This window comes from Chiloscyllium punctatum, chromosome 11, assembly GCF_047496795.1.
Source record: "Chiloscyllium punctatum isolate Juve2018m chromosome 11, sChiPun1.3, whole genome shotgun sequence".
Lineage (NCBI taxonomy): Eukaryota > Metazoa > Chordata > Chondrichthyes > Orectolobiformes > Hemiscylliidae > Chiloscyllium > Chiloscyllium punctatum.
Genome location: NC_092749.1, coordinates 73,167,963 through 73,184,507, shown reverse-complemented (window position 1 = coordinate 73,184,507; position 16,545 = coordinate 73,167,963). Strand labels below are relative to the sequence as shown.

Below are 16,545 nucleotides of genomic sequence, written 5' to 3'. Positions count from 1 at the left end.
GCCCCCACCCCATCGGCTTGATACACCCTTTGAACTGACACAACTGCCCTTCTGAGCTGAACCCCACCCACTAACTGACGCCCTGACTTAGCCTGAGCACTCATTCACTTCTCTGAAATCTTACCCACCTTACTCTACTCCCTCACCTTACCTGACACCCTAAAGCCTTATCTATGTGGCACCTTACATCCCTTGTTCACCTGGCATTTTTTTTGCCCTCACATACCTGGCCTTTCACCCATTCAATACTCTACATGCCTTGTAACCCTGGCACCTAATTCACCTTACCCACATAGCATCTTTACCACTCTCATCTACTTGCATGCTATACTCTTGTTTATCTTATATACGTAACCCTTCACAGTAGATTTTAAAGTTTTAGAAGACATTGAAACTGTACAAGTACTGTCCGGTGGCTCTCAAAGGGGACATAGATTCTGTGATGACATGCTACACTGGGGATTCCTTGACAAATTTATAACAGGAGGACCCTGTCCAGGAATCTCCAACACAGAAGTCTCTAAAAGTGTTTTTTAAATCTGATCATAATATTTGGGCCAATAACTTTTTAATGTGAGTTACAGAAGACTGTTAGCTATATTTCATGAAGATGAGGTATCAACTTTCGGTGATGAAGAACAGAAGTTCATTATCCTATTTAGGTCTCTTTAAAATCTGGCACCCTGAAGTGTACTGAAGTATTTATTCGTTAGTCGTTTAATTCAGATTTCTTTTTCAAATCATTGAAACATGGCAACACAGGATACAGGATTGCCAGGTATAACAAATGTAGGAAATAAAAGAAACATAATAATGACAATAGAGAAAAGGATGTAACTAATAATATGACCAATACATTTTCACTCATGTAGAAATCAAGTTTCACTTCTCTTCCCTACTCAAACTCATTCTTTCCTAGTACCTTCTTGCCAGTCTGCTTTGTATTTCCTACTTCACTCTCCTAGTCTTCAAACACTCAAGTTAGAATTACAGAATTACTTCTTCCTTTTTCCCCTGTTATGTCAGGTTTGTTGATGTCCTAAAATATGGGTCTTGGTCCTTCAGTTTGTTCTCTCGATTATAAACAACATTGAAACTGGAAAATAGATTTCAACCATCCATATATAATAGTTCAACATCACTGCAAAGGAAACACAAAACAGCTGCACCACCAAGTACTTACTTGTTCATTTCAACAGCATTCTCCGCAGCAAAATAGAACTTCTTGGATTGTGGATGGCTTGCCTTTATTGCACTTGATTAAGGGAATAGAAAACAAATAATAAATACAAATTTCCATTGTAAAGGTCAAACTGCTGATTTTTCTTGACGTTTTGCTCACAGTTACCATTGGATTCAGAAATGTTTGCATTTATTTTAAAGAGTAGTGAAAACAGTCGTGTAAAATGTCAGTGATTCAATTGGAATAGAGATTTTGATAACTTCTGATCATTGTAGTTCAAATACCTGCATGAGTATTGACAATTTTTTTAACAGCTCCTTATGTTATTAAATTATTTGTCCAAAAAGCTGATCTAAAGTGAGAATTTGACTTTGCCTGTATGTTATTAGCTTAATCATGTAATTGTATTGCCAATGTGCATGTTATTTATTTCATTCTTCCTAGTCATTCACAGTAGCAGAACCAGCTGTTTAATGAATTGAATCAATGGTCAGCGTTCCATTCAGCAATCCAATCAGTTCCATTCCCTTAGTCTATCCCTGTCATCCATCATCAAGTTAGTTCTTTCAGATGCTCATTCAATTTTCTTTTGAAATCATTTGTTATCTCTGCTTTCATCAACCTTGGGGGCAGTACATTCTAGGTCATCACTATTCAAGATATAATGAAGTTCTATCTTGTATTCTCCCCTACATCTCTTGCTCAAAACATCAATTATCTGCTCTCCAGTTCTTGCACCATTAGCTAATGGGAAGCTTTTCCTTATCTGGCTTATCCAAACCTGCTGTGATCCTATACTTTAACTATAACTCCTTCAATTTCCTTGCTTAAAGGAAAACAACTGTGTAGCTAAAGTCCTTCATGCCTGCTGCCATTCTGGTAAAGCTCCCCTGCACCATTTCAAGGAACCCCACATCTTTCCTAAACTGCAGTGAACAAAACTGGACAGAATATTCTAGTTGTGACCTAACCAGAGCTTTATAAAGATTCATCTTAAAATGTTGTGTTAGGACTTAATGCCTCTATTTATGAATCTCAAGATTCCTTACACTTTGCTAATTACTCTCTCAATACGTCTTGCCACCTTCAAAGGTCTATGTACATGAATCCCGAATGCATGTCTGTCCTTGCACACAATTTAAAACTTTGCAATTGAACGGAATATTCCGCTCTTAGCTTTTAGAAGAGCAGGCAGGGGGAACATAACTGGGCAGAAGACAAAAAAATCAGTTACATGACAACTGGTCAAAGCTTTGGTATTAAGTTCGCAAAGCTCTTCAGGTGGGTAGGCGTTCCTGACCATAATGGTCAGCAAACTGTTTTACATTCATCAGCATGTTGTTAACATCTCACTGGAATTATGCTCACTTGTGCAATAAAACAGAAAACACATAAATTCATAAACACAACCATATTTCGGGTGTACCTGATGGGGCAGACTGCTTGATCCAAGCTCTGATGAGTACAAATGTCTTGAGTAACTCAGCTGCTTCCCAATTAAGATGCTTCTTTTGCGCAAGCGCTTTGCAGAGTAAAGGCTGAAGCCTGATTGGGTCAACCAGCTCATAAGAAGGCTCAGTCAGATGTGATCTTGGCTTGTAACCCTTAACCCTTACATCCACACCCCCCCCCCCCCACCCCCAACAGCACTGTATCTTGACTGGGTCAACAAGTCTGCCCAAGTGTGATAGCCACACGGGTTGCACTGACCACAGGTCAACTCAAAAGGTTCAGGTAAAGGTGGGTGAGACTGAAAAGAAAGGAATTTAAATGGTGTGTCTGTTCAGGTCAATGGAAGGATTCTGGGAAATAAGGGTAAGAAACTCTGATGAGGAGGAAGTGAGCAAATAGGAGGAGACAAAGCCCACAGAGATGGGAGAGAAAAGGGATCGGCAGATAAAGGGATTGTTGATAGTAGATAAGTGATAACGTGGGTCACAAAGTTCATTGAAAATGCGGTGGCTGTGCTGAATGCAGCCTATTTCATGATAAGACCTGTGGTCTGTGGGTAGATAATAAAGAAGGAAGAAGGTGTTCATGCTCTTAAATTGTTGAACTTGATGAAAGTGAGGACTACGGATGCTGGAGATTAGAGTCGAGACTGTGGTGCTGCAAAAGCACAACAGGTCAGGCAGCATCCGAGGAGCAGGAGAATCGACATTTCGGGCAAAAGCCCTTCATCAGGAATGACTCTTCATCAGGGTGAACTTGATGTTGAGTCTTGAAGATTGTCATGTTTTCGAGGGAGAAACTCTAGAATGCATGGCCAATGAGCCCAGTTTGAACCCCTCAGATCGATTCTGGGCAGTACAGCCCATGCATCCACTGGGACGAGCATTGAATAGATGATTGGAGTTTTGAAGATGTGCTTCCACTCCTGGACTGCTGAGCAGGAGCACTCCAGTACTGGACAGAGTCACAACAATAGTGATTGTTTGTTGCACCCTGCATAACCTAGCTCAAAGATAGGGTGTCATGGAAGGCAACACTGGTGATGAGGATGCTGAGGAAGCCAGGGTGCTACTGAAGTGAGGCAAATAACAGAAACAGGTAGCAGCTAGATTTGAAGACAAATGACTGCATATGGTCAAGTGAACAATCAGATCTACAAGCTTATGAAGGTGCTGAGACATTCTTACGCTCAAGGGAATACTTGGTTTATAAGTTTCAAGAAGTAAACTACATCGTTTAGCATAAATTGTAAGTTAATTCATTCCACTTGTACCAATAGCTTCCTGCTCCATTTCCTGGAGATTTTTTTTAGGATTATATGAATGAACCCTCACTTTGCAAGGGGTGTTCACCTTTTCCAGAGAGTAGAGGAGAAAAATAATTCTAATTGACTCCAAATGTCAAACATCTTGTTTAAGTTCTGGCTTTTCAGATGTTTGTTCCTCAAATGGCAGCAAAGAACAACACCCTCAGTATTCTCTGCACCACTCCACATGATGCTCACGGGGAGCTTGTGTCTTGATGCCACCTTGGGGAACTGTAGTTGACTTAAATGAAAGATGCTGCAGCTTTGTGGACCAGCTAACCTTGATAGGCATCCTCGCATTGGCTGAGGCCTCGATGTATCTGGCTTACTGAGGGTCCAGGGTTGTATGTGCACCCTTCTCCACCTGTGTTTGGCTCCCTGGAAAATGGAGGTGGTGTTCCAAGGCATCTCAGGAGTGTCCTGGGAGGGCATTCCCTTTGGTACCACAACTTATGATGCAGTCCCTTCTCCCTGCAGAATTGTCTACATTCTTTTACACTGGCACCAGGGAGATAACATTTCATATTGGATTCATGATGACGGATATCAAAATGCATGTCTGTCCATGACTATCCTGATTCTGGAATTTCCTATAATGATGTTATTAAACTGGAAAGGATACAGGAAAGTTTTACAACAATGTTACTGAGACTGGACGGGTTGAGTTATAAGGAGAGGCTGGATAGGATGGAATTTCTTTCCCTAGAGCATAGGAGGCTGAAGGGTGAGCTTATAGAGATTGATAAAATCATAACAGGCATAAATAAGGTGAATAGTCAATATTCTTTCCTCAGGGTAGGTGAATCAAAAAACTAGAGGGAATAGGTTTAAGGTGAGAGGGGAAAGATTTAAAAGGAACCTGAGGGGTTACATGGAACGAGCTGCCAGAGGAAGTGGTGGAGGTGGATACAATTACAACATTTAAAAGACATTTGGACATGTATGTAAATAGGAAAGGTTTAGAGGGACTTGGGCCAAAAGCTGGCAAATGGGACTAGTTCAGTTTAGGAAACCTAGTTGGTATGGACAAGTTAGACCAAAGGGTCTGTTTCTGTGCTGTATGACTCTGTGACTCTATGGCAGCATTTCTACCTTTGCTTTTATCGCTAGTGCAGTCTCTTTCCATTGATGTCATGGTCGAGACTGTATTAACTCAAAGAGTCTTCACTCCCAACAGTCTCCAATTCCAAGTACATTTTGACAGCACCATGTAGCCTGCCTGAAGAATCTTGTATTTCCTGCCTCATCCTAACCTTCCTCAACTCTTACTATCTACAAGATGCCATTTTTGGAATGTACAATCCTGGAAACACTTAGCTTCCCAGAAGTGGCAGATTGTACTCATTGTATTTAAATGTTATGATGAATTTTACAAATATAATGTATTCTTGGCTTTAGGTGACTTGCTATTTATTTTTTCTCTCCATTTGTTTTGCAGTCCAGATCTAGATCAGTCGAAACCAACCTGTTGGATTTGCCTAAGTATACCACATCTGGTTTCTCACTGGGGAGCCACTTGCCACTATACAACATCTGCACCGATGCCTAATTGAGATCAAGAGCTGGGAAGCTTATTGAAATGCAGCCTGAGCATTGCTATTCAATAGTGTCATAGAGTCATAGAGCCATACAGCATGGAAACAGACCCTTCCATCCAACCAGTCGATGCCAACCAGATATCCCAAACTAATCTAGTCCCACCTGCCAGCACCCGGCCCATATTCCTCAAAACCCTTCCTATTCATATATCCATCCAAATGCCTTTTAAATGTTGCAATTGTACCAGCCTCCACCACTCCTCTGGCAGCTCATTCCATACATGTACCACCCTCCACATGAAAAAGTTGCCCCTTAGGTCTCTTTTATATCTTTCCTCTCTCGCCCTAAACCTATGCCTTCTAGTTCTGGACTCCCTGACCCTAGGGAAAAGACTTTGTCTGTTTATCCTATCCATGCCGCTCATAATTTTGTAAACCTCTATAAGGTCACCCCTCAGCCTCCGACCCTCCAGGGAAAATAGCCCAGCCTGTTCAGCCTCTCCCTATGGCTCAAATTCCCCGACACTGGCAACATCCTTGTAAATGTTTTCTGAACCCTTTCAACTTTCACAACATCTTTCCAATAGGAAGGAGACCAGAATTGCCCGCAATATTCCAACAGTGACCTAACCAATGTCCTGTACAGCCACAACATGACCTCCCAACTCTTGTACTCAATACTCTGACCAATAAAAGAAAGCATACCAAACGCCTTCTTCACTATCCTATCTACCTGCGACTCCACTTTCAAGGAGCTATGAACCTGCACTCCAAGGTCTCTTTGTTCAGCAACACTGCCTAGGACCTTACCATGAAGTGTACCTGCTAAGACTTGCTTTCCCAAAATGCAGTACCTCGCATTTATCTGAATTAAACTCCATCTGTCACTTTTCAGCCCATTGGCCCATCTGATCAAGATCCTATTGTAATTTGAGATAACCCTCTTCGCTGTCCACTACACCTCCAATTTTGGTGTCATCTGTAAACTTACTAACTATACCTCTTCCAAACTGCATCCAAATCATTTATGCAATTGCAGTAACTCATTACTCTTATTCTCTAACCCCCTTGAAATAAGAGCCAACATTCCACTAGCCTTCTTTTCTTATAACATTATTTCCTAAACATATTTAAATGGATAGAGTTTACAAAAGGATTGTTTCAATAGGTCCTGTTGAAGGAATCAGCTTGATGAATAATGACGAACATATTGCTTTCGGTCTCTGAACATGATTAATTACTAATCCCGTAAGGTGAGTATGCACTTGCTGATGAAGGGCCAAACATTTCCTACAGAGATCAAATCAACGCCTGCAATCTTTGTTAACCTCCTAGAATCTTCTATCTAAGTGCTTGCTCTAAATCTGTGAATTTTCACACATCACACAGCAAATGTGAGAAAAAAATTCTCTTCATTATTCAAAATAAATTTGGCTGCATTTCACATTTACCAAATGTAACATGACAGGCTGTTGAATTGAATGACTATGATCACAAAGTAACATGATATTTTGTTTCATTTTGAGATTTATCTTTCTTCATGTAGCTAAGGCAACATAATTACTGGGCAAGAAAATGTAACAATATAACTTCAACCTAAAAAGGTGACTGTTAGTTTCATTAAAAGACACTGAACTTAAGAAAAATCTCATTAGAATAATTAAACATGAACAACATAAGCAGAAGGATTGCAACACAATGGGAACAGTTGCTAGTGTAAATGATTGAGCAGAAATATTAATTCACTGCCTTTTGAATAATTACTGAAATTTACACTTAACTTATGTTTTAGTTACAAGAATTATATTTTTAGAATTTGGAATCATTTTGAGTTCAATTTCCTTGACAGAAATTCATTGATTTACATAGGATATACCACACAGTGCATTCCTTTGGGTGAAATATTAAATCCAAGAGTGCACTTTCAAGTGATTTGATAAGATCCATAGTGTTGTAAAAGGTAATAGCTCTAAATGGGTTAATGATCCTCTTAGTTTGGCTCCACCCACTCTACTGATGTCACACACATTCTGTGGGTGGAGATTAGGACTTAACTCTAGCTTTCAAATAGAACAGATGTACCTGGATTTACTTCATAAAGTCTTTGTAATTATGCCTGATCAAATATAGTTGTGCTTATATTTTTCACATCATAAATCTTCTTGCTTTCTAAAAACAGTGTCCCCTCTTTAGATACTCTATGGTAGTCTACCCTTGCTACTAACCATTAGATAAGCCTAAGACAAAGCAAAGACAAAGGAATATTGGTGGCAGCAAACTAATTCCAAAAATCCTAACCCAGTACCAAATATTGGCTGAGGTGGAAAATCCCACAAAGTACCAGGAGTGGTCATCTCAGAAAATATCACATGTAGCTCTATTGAAAGGTGCTCTGGCCAACACTTCTATTTCAAATTATACCACCAAAAACAACTGGTCATCCATCCCCTTTGTTGTTTTCAGAACCTTGATTTGAGCAAATTGGCTGTGATATTTACTAACAGTGATTGCCCTTCAAAAATTCCTTAAAAATAGTACAAGTTCTTTGAGAATCTGATGGGCAGCTATATAAAACACAAGTTCTTCCTTCTGTCTTGATCAGCAATTAACTATTTTCAGCGTGTTCATTGCACTCAGTATATTTTCTCTGAGTCTTTTATTCTCACTCATATGAACTTCTAGCATGTTCAATCATTCATCCGCATTACCTTCCTGGACTGTTTACATGGACCTTAGTGGCAAACTGTAAATATTGAGTCAGGTCATGTTAACCTCCCCACGAACATCATTCTAGATCCCAGGACTATTGCTGTCCATTAGCACCTTGTGGATTAGCCAGAACATTCTCCTTACGTTCGTACAATGTTTTTCACTTTGATTGACTCATGCTCAATCTCAACTTCCTGTTTGCTCTTGAAGATAATTCCAAATGCTCACATCAGTTCCATCACCAAAGCATCTTACTTCTGAAAAAAATGTTCCTGGCTGATGATCTTTCTCACTCATTCTACTATAAGCCTGTGTCATTAATTCGTGCTGCATCTTCCTTTTATCTTTCAAACCATCAACAGATCCAAAACTTGGATTTATATCTTCATTTTCTCTAGACTTAATTTATTCAAAGCACTAATCCCTCTCTCAAATGCTACCTTTGATAAACCTCAATTTCAGAAATGCCCTAAACTCTGCTTCAAAATTGCATTTCTGCTCTCACCAAACTGTGATCATGCAATGCTTTGAGCACTACAAATTCGAAATATGAGCACTACAAATTCATTGCATTTGATAACATTTGTAATCTTCTTCAACCTTAAGACTGTTTCTGTTGTTCCAACAGTCATCAAAATCTCTTTTTCATGGGTGGGAGATCCTCAATAGACCAGAAACCTTCAGAGATTGATCTTTTCATTCAGAACCTGGCTATGTTATCATCTCTTTCTTAATCAAAGATTTTCTCAAAAACTTCAATTTTGAAATGTCTCCTGTTATCTTCCCTCACCTCTTTCCCTGCTCCCTAATCTCTTCTATGGAATGCTTCATCATATGAAAAGCATTATAAATGTGCAAGAATGTGTTGAACAGATAGTAAAATTTTGATGTGATTATTGATTGTTCATTTAATTACTGCATTACTTACTGTTTCTTTTTGCACTCTGTTCCTTGATCAATCTTGAACTTTGGTAAACTAAGGAAACCTTCAGCTTTCTCTGCCTGTGGAAGAAGCAGAATTGGTTCAAGTTCTGATTAATTATCAAGTTTATTGTCTTCTCTTTTTTAATTCCTACTTTAAACTTTTACTCCAAAATGGACCAAACAAGATCAAACATTCATGTACAAATAATTGAGAGTATTTGAAAACAAATTATACTAAACTTTTATAATCATTATAATTTCTGCTGATCAAAGTGCAGCAATTTTGTTTCCACCCTTTAAATTACAAAATGTAGTCTGGACAGTAGAATGTTAGAGATTATGTATTTATTACATGATTGACCAATTCTCATTATAAATATAGGGGAGCAATGCAACAGATGATATCCTTTCGCCATACCTCCTTGCACAGTAGCCCCCCCCGTTACATTGTTCCTGTGAGCAATGTAAACCCAACACCACCCTCTGATTTGGAACCAAATCCATAGCACTCCTTTGTCTTAGGTCTGTTTAATTCTAAATTTGCAATCAAATACTTATGAAGTGATATTCTGAATATCTTTTCATTCATTTTATATATTTTGATAGCCAAGAAAATATTTGTGTGAGGGATTAGAATTGCACTGTGTGCTCATACTGCTTGAAAATGGTGTCAATGGGGCAATATCAGGTAATTTAAAGGCTGGAAACAAAATTGCTGCACTTTGATCAGCAAAGATTATAATGATTAAACAAGTTTAGTATAATTTGTTTTCAAATACTCCCAATTATTTGTACAAGAATGTTTGATCTTGTTTAGTCCATTTTGGAGTAAAAGTTTAAAGTAGGAATTAATAAAGATCTTACATCTGCTGGAAATATGGAGAGAAAACAGATCTGACATGACATCAGTCATGCCATTTTGGTGCTCAACTTTCTGAGTCTTGCTCAGCTACATACCTATTCTGCAGCAGGATGCATTATTTAATGGGATCATCAATTTCTTACAGGTTACTTTCTGAATGATTTATTTTAGTTGTTGCCATATTTCTACAAGACTTTGTTACTTCTCTTAGTTCTTTCAAATTGCTGATAATTTTTCTGATTTCAAGGCATATGCACAAACCAGTTGCTAACAGTAATGAATGTACTGGTGTTTTATTTTCTATATTCAAAATATTCTTTAATTCAAATTCAACAAACGACATAGTGTGACAGAGTCATAGAAATGTGCAGCAGAGAAACAGACACTTTAATCCAACACATCCATGCCTCCTAGATATCCTAAATAAATCTAGTTCCATTTGCCATCACTTGGCCTATATCTCTCTAAACTGTTGCTATTCATATACTCATTCAGATGCCCTTTAAATGTTGCAAATGTACCAGCATTCACCACTTCCTCTGACAGCTCATTCCATATTCGCACCACCTTCTGCAAGAAAAAGTTGTCTCTTCGGCCCCTTTGAAATCTTTCCCCTCTCATCTGAAACCTATCCCCTTTATTAGATTCCCCACAGTGTGGAAACAGGCCATTTAGCCCAACAAGTCCACACCTCCAGAGAGTAACTCACCTAGACCCATTCCCCTACATTTACCCCTCACTAATGCACCTAACACTATGGGCAATTTAGCATGACCAATTCACCTGATCTGCACATCTTTGGACTTTGGGAGGAAACAGAGTACCCAGAGAAAACCCATGCAGACCCCGGAAGAATGTGCAAACTCCACACAGACAGTGGCCTGAGGCGGGAATTGAAGCCAGGTCTCTCGTGCTGTGAGGTAGCAGTGCTAACCACTGAGCTACTGTGCCACTTCTAGTTCTGCACTCCCACAACCCAGGGAAAAGACCTTGCCTATTCACCCTATGATTTTATAAACACCTATAAGTCACCCTCAGCCTCTGAAGCTCCAGGGAAAATAGCCCCAACCTAGTCAGCTTCTCCCTATAGCTCAAATCCTCCAAGCCTGTAAATCTTTTCTGAACCCTTGCAAGTTTCACAACATCCTTCTTATAGCAGGAAAACCAGAATTGCATACAATATTTCGAAAGTGGCCTAACCAATGTCCTGTAGAGCCACAACATGACCTCCCAATTCTTGTATTCAATGCTCTGGCCACTATCCTATCTACCTGTGACTCCACTTTCAAGGAACTATGAACCTGCACTCCAAGGTCTCTTTGTTCAACAACACTCCCCAGGACCTTATCATTAAGTGTAGAAGTCCTGCCCTGCTTTGTCTTTCCAAAGTACATAACAAAGACTAGATGTTAATTTACAGTATTCTTTTTAAAATTAGGATAGCGAAATAATCACAACTAGTTTGGATAGTTTTTGATTGCATGTTCCTTTGGTTAGAACCTCATCATGTGACTCTGATACCTACTCATCTTATTCCAGCCAGTTGGTTTGTCTCTAGAACCTTCTTATTTTTGATTACGTTTAATTATCTCTCCACCTTAACTAATCAGTTCATAGGTCAACCCTTCACTTGTTATTCAGCCTGTCAACACTCTACTCATGCTATTTGTACTTATCTCTTGACACTCTTAATTACCTCGAATTATCTTGCCACAATCTCTCCACCTATATATTCTGTGCCTGTGCAATTCCCTCCACTCCACCAAATGAAGGAGCAGAGTTCTGAAAGTTTGTGATTTTAAATAAGCCTGGTGAATTATAAACCCGGTGTTTTGTGACTTTTGACAATGTAAAGTATGTGATTTACATGAATTAACATCACTTATTTTAGAGTTTGGATTTTGAACTATGGCATGTGTGTTTTGGTATATGTGTATTGAAGATGTTTAATCAATAATTTGTCAATCTTTCCAGAACTATGTTTTCAAATTAATATTTTTGAGAGGGCTATTCCTGGATCGATAATTGGAGTTTGTTTACAGTGAGAGTTTTTTGTTTATTCTCTTCAATCAATGGGAAGCATTAGTTTGCCTCCAGTGAGAAGAATCAGGAATTGGTTTTCTTTTTCATTTGCTTAGGGGAAATCCACAGATTGGAAAGCTTTTGGTTGTAGTTCCTAGGGTGAAGGGAGGTGATTGCCTAATGATATAATCACTGAACTGTTAATCTAGCGACCCAGATAATTTTCTGGAGCCCCAAGTTTGAATCCCATCATGACAGATAGTGGAATTTGAATTCAATAAAACAAAACATGGAATTAATCATCTGATGATGACCATGAATCCATTGTTGATTGTTAGAAAAAACTCATCTGGTTCACTAATACCCTTTTGAGAAGGAAACTGCTATCCTTACTTGTTCTGGCTTACATGTGACTCCAGATCCACAGCAATTTGGTTGACTCTTAACTGTCTTCTGGGCAATTAGGGATGGGCAATAAATGCTGCTGAGCCAGTTGGACCCCAACCCCCAACCATTCCATAAATGAATAAAGAAAACAAAAGAGCTAGGTACGATTACATGTCGGGACAGTTTCTCCTGGAGAAGAGAGTTAGTTCTGAACAGTTAGGAAATAGGTTAATTCTGTGTAAAGTTTTAGTTTACAAAGTCCAGACCAGAATTGTTTGGTTAGATCTTTGGCAGGGTTATTTGAAGCTAAAAGTATTTAAGCTTGGTTGTGAGAAATTAAACTGACAAGACTGGAAAGAAACAGTTAATTCAGATCTGAAGGTAATAGGGTGGCGATAGTGGGGGATTTTGACTTAACCAGCATTAACTGGGATAGTCGTAGTGTGAAAGGCATAGAAGGAGCAGAATTCTTAAACTGCATCCTGAATAGATCAGTAGTAGAAAGAGAGGGGATGGTCCTGAACTGAATTTTAAGTAACAAAGCTGGGCAAGCGGTTAAAGTATCAGTGGGGGAGCATTTTGTAAACAATAATCGTAACTCCATTAGATTAAAGATTATTATGGAAATGGACAAAGATGGTCCTGATATCAAAGTTCTAAACTGGTTGGAAGGCTGACTTTTTAAAAAAAATAAGATACGATTTGGGTAGAGTGGACTGGGAACAGAGGCTTTCAGTAAATCTGTCTCAGAACAGTAGGATGCATTCAAGAAGGAAATATGGAGAGTACAGGGTCAGCATCATCCAAAAAAGAAAATGGTGGGACCATCAAATCCTGTGAGCCCTGAATGTTTGGAGCTTTACAGCATTGGATTCAGAAAGAGAGGCTTATGGCAAATAATGAGGATTCAAAACAACAGAAGCCTTAGAGTATAAAATGTGCAAGGGGGAACTTAAAAAACAAGTTGGGAAAGCTAAAAGGGGACATGAAAAGATACTGCAGGTAAAATAAAGGAAAAGCTCAATTGTTTTATGGGTCCATTAACGCTAAAGGTATAATAAGGGGAACAGTGTCTATTGAGGACCACAACAATATTTATATATGGAGCCAGAGAATGTAGGTATATCAGTGTTCACTAGTGAGAAGGATGATATGGATACAAAAATCAGGGGGAATGTCTGTGATATAATTAAAGACATTAGCATAGACAGAGAGGAAGTTCTGAGTGGTCTGGTAGACTTAAAAGTTGATAAATCTCCAGGGCCAGATGAAATGTATCTCAGATTGTTGAGTGAAGCAGGGGACAAAACAACAGAAACACTTGCAAAAATGTTCAATTCCTCTGTGGCCACAGAGACATGGCAGATGACTGGAGGACAGCAAAATGGTACTGTTATTCAAGAAGACAGCAAGGGATAAATTAGGAAACTAGAGGCCTGTCAGTCTATCCTCAGTGGTGGTGAATTATTGGAAATAATTCTGAGAGACAGAATGAATCTGCATTTGGAGGGGCGGGGATTAATCAAGAATAGTCAACATGGTTTTGTTAAAGGGAGATCATGTCTGCCCAATTTGGTTGAATTTTTTTGAAGAAGTGACCAGGTATATAGATGAGGACAATGTTTTTGATGTGGTTTATTTGAACTGCAGCATGGCTTTTGATAAGGTGCCTTTTGGAAGACTGATAGCAAAGATAACAATCCATGGGCTCCAAGGAAATTTGGCAAATTAGACTCACAATTGGCTGGATGACAGGAAGTGGAGGGTGATTGTTGAAATATGTTTTTCCAGTTGGAAGCCTGTGTCCAATGGGGTCACTCAGGGGTCAGTATTGAGGCTGTTGTTGTTCATGATTTATATAAATGAATTAGATTTGTATGTAAGAGGGTTGTTCAGTAAGTTCACAAACAATACAAGAATTGGTGGAGAGGTAGATAATGTGGAGGATAGCCTTAGATTTCAGGAGGATATAAGTGAGCTAGTCAGTTGGTTTGAACAGTGGCAAATGGATAGGTGTGAGATGGTGTACTCGGGTCAGACAAATAAGGCAAGGCATTACATGATGAATGGTAGAAGCCTGGGAAGCACCGAAGATCAGAGGGACCTTTGTGTGCATGTCCAATGGTCTCTTAAAGTATCAGGACCGATGGATAAAGTGGTTAAGAAGTCTTATGATAAACTTGCCTTTATTAGCTGAGGCAGAGAGTTTAAGAGCAGGGAGGTTATGTGGGAACTATATAAAACATTAGTTAGACCATTAGCGTGAGTATTGTCTACAGTTCTGGAATCCAGATTGTAGGAGACTTGTGATAACACTAAAGAGGGTGTAATGGAAATTTTCCAGGATATTTTCAGGGCTAGAAAGTTTCAGTTATGCAGTGAGATTGGACAAAACTGGGGTTTTCCTTCAAGCAGAGGAGACTGAGGAGATCATGTTTGAGATGTATAAAATTGAGGGGCATGGATAGGGTGGACAGGAAGAAACAGTTCTCCTTGATGGAGGGATCAATGACTAGGAGGCATATATTTCAGGTAAGGGCAGGAGGTTTAGAGGAGATGTGTGGAAAAATGTTTTGACCCAAAAGGTGGTGAGAATCTAGAAATCACTTTCTATAAGAATGATAGAGGTAGCAGCCCTCATAACATTGAAATAGCATTCAGATATACATTTGTGATGCCAAGGTATACAAAACTAAAGTCCAAGATTTGGAAAATAGCAATAGGGTAGTTAGGTCGGTATTTTTAACTGACACAGATGCAATGAACCAAAGAGACTATTCTTCTGTGTTGTAGATCTCTTTGACTCTCATTCTATGACCTATTGGTGTGATAGACAAGGGGACCCATTCTGATATTTCAGTACTGTAAACCATTTAAATATAAATGTGTGGCCACAATATGACCCGTAAAACAATTGAGCTTTTCCTTTATTTTACCTGCAGTATCTTTTCATGTCCCCTTTTAGCTTTCCCAACTTTGAGCTGTCTGCAAATTTGGAGATATTGCATTTAATTCTCTCATCTAAATCATTAATATTTATTGTGAATAGCTGTAGTCCAACAACTGAATCCAGCAGTACCCCATTAGTCACTGCCTGCTCTCAGAAAAAGACACATTCTTTGTTTCCTGTCTAGCGATTATCTACGTCAATACATGAATCTCAAGCCCATCCACTTTAATCTATTATGTGGTACTTTGTCAACAACCTCCTGAAGGTCCAAGTAAACAACATGCTCAAAAAACATTCTGGTACATTTGTCAAGCATGATTTCCCTTTCATAAATCCATGCTAACTCTACTCAATCCTGTCACTGTTTTAAAAGTGCTCTGCAATTAAATCTTTTATAATTGATTCTAGTATTTTCCCTATTGTCAATGTCAGGCTAACCGGCCTATAATTTCCCTCTTTTCTCTCTACCTCCTTTTTAAATAGAGGGGTTACTTTGGCTACCCTCCAATTCATAGGAACTGTTATAAAGTCTAAAGAATCTTGATAGATGACCACCAATGCCTTTGTTATTTCTAAGGCAACATCCTTAAGTGGTCTGTGATGCAGATACTTGAGCCCTGGGGATTTATCAGCTTTTAATTCCATCAATTTCCCCAATACCATTTCCTACTAATACTGATTTTCTTCGGTTCCTCTCTTTCATTCGACTCTGTGCTCTCTGACATACTTTAGGGCATTATTTGTGTCATCCTTTGTGAAGACAGAACCCCAAAATATGTTTTTAATTGGTCTGCTATCTCTGTGACCCCATTGTAACTTTCCCTGTTTCTGACTGTGTGGGACTCAAGTTTACTTCACTCAATGTTTTCTCTTCACATACCCATAGAAGCTTTTATAATCAGTTTGCATGTTGTTCCCTGCAAGCTTAGTCTTATACTGTACTTTCTCTTCTTAACTAATCCATTATCTGCCTTTGCTAAAATCTAAACTATTTCCAATTCGAAGTCTGCTGCTTCTTTTGGCCAATTGGAATTTTTTGAAGAGGTAACAAGTAGGTTAGACCAGGGGAACCCAGTGGATGTGGTCTATCTGGACTTTCAAAAGGCCTTTGATAAGGTGCCACACGGGAGGCTGCTGAGCAAGGTGAGGGCCCATAGTGTTCGAGGTGAGCTGCTGGGATGGATTGAGGATTGGCTATCTAACAGAAGGCAG

The 16,545-nt window shown here is 39.0% G+C and overlaps 1 protein-coding gene across 4 annotated transcripts in view; it reads right to left on the bottom strand.

Annotated features, from left to right (window-relative positions):
* Nucleotides 1–16,545, bottom strand: part of ipcef1 (interaction protein for cytohesin exchange factors 1) — a 157,120-nt gene that overhangs the window by 45,860 nt on the left and 94,715 nt on the right. For all 4 annotated transcript variants that reach the window (XM_072581044.1, XM_072581047.1, XM_072581046.1 and 1 more), the window contains exons 5-6: nucleotides 9,117–9,190; nucleotides 1,184–1,255 (exon numbers count right to left, since the gene is read on the bottom strand). In XM_072581044.1, the coding sequence (XP_072437145.1) occupies nucleotides 1,184–1,255; nucleotides 9,117–9,190 (146 nt within the window). The remainder of the gene's footprint in view (nucleotides 1–1,183; nucleotides 1,256–9,116; nucleotides 9,191–16,545) is intronic.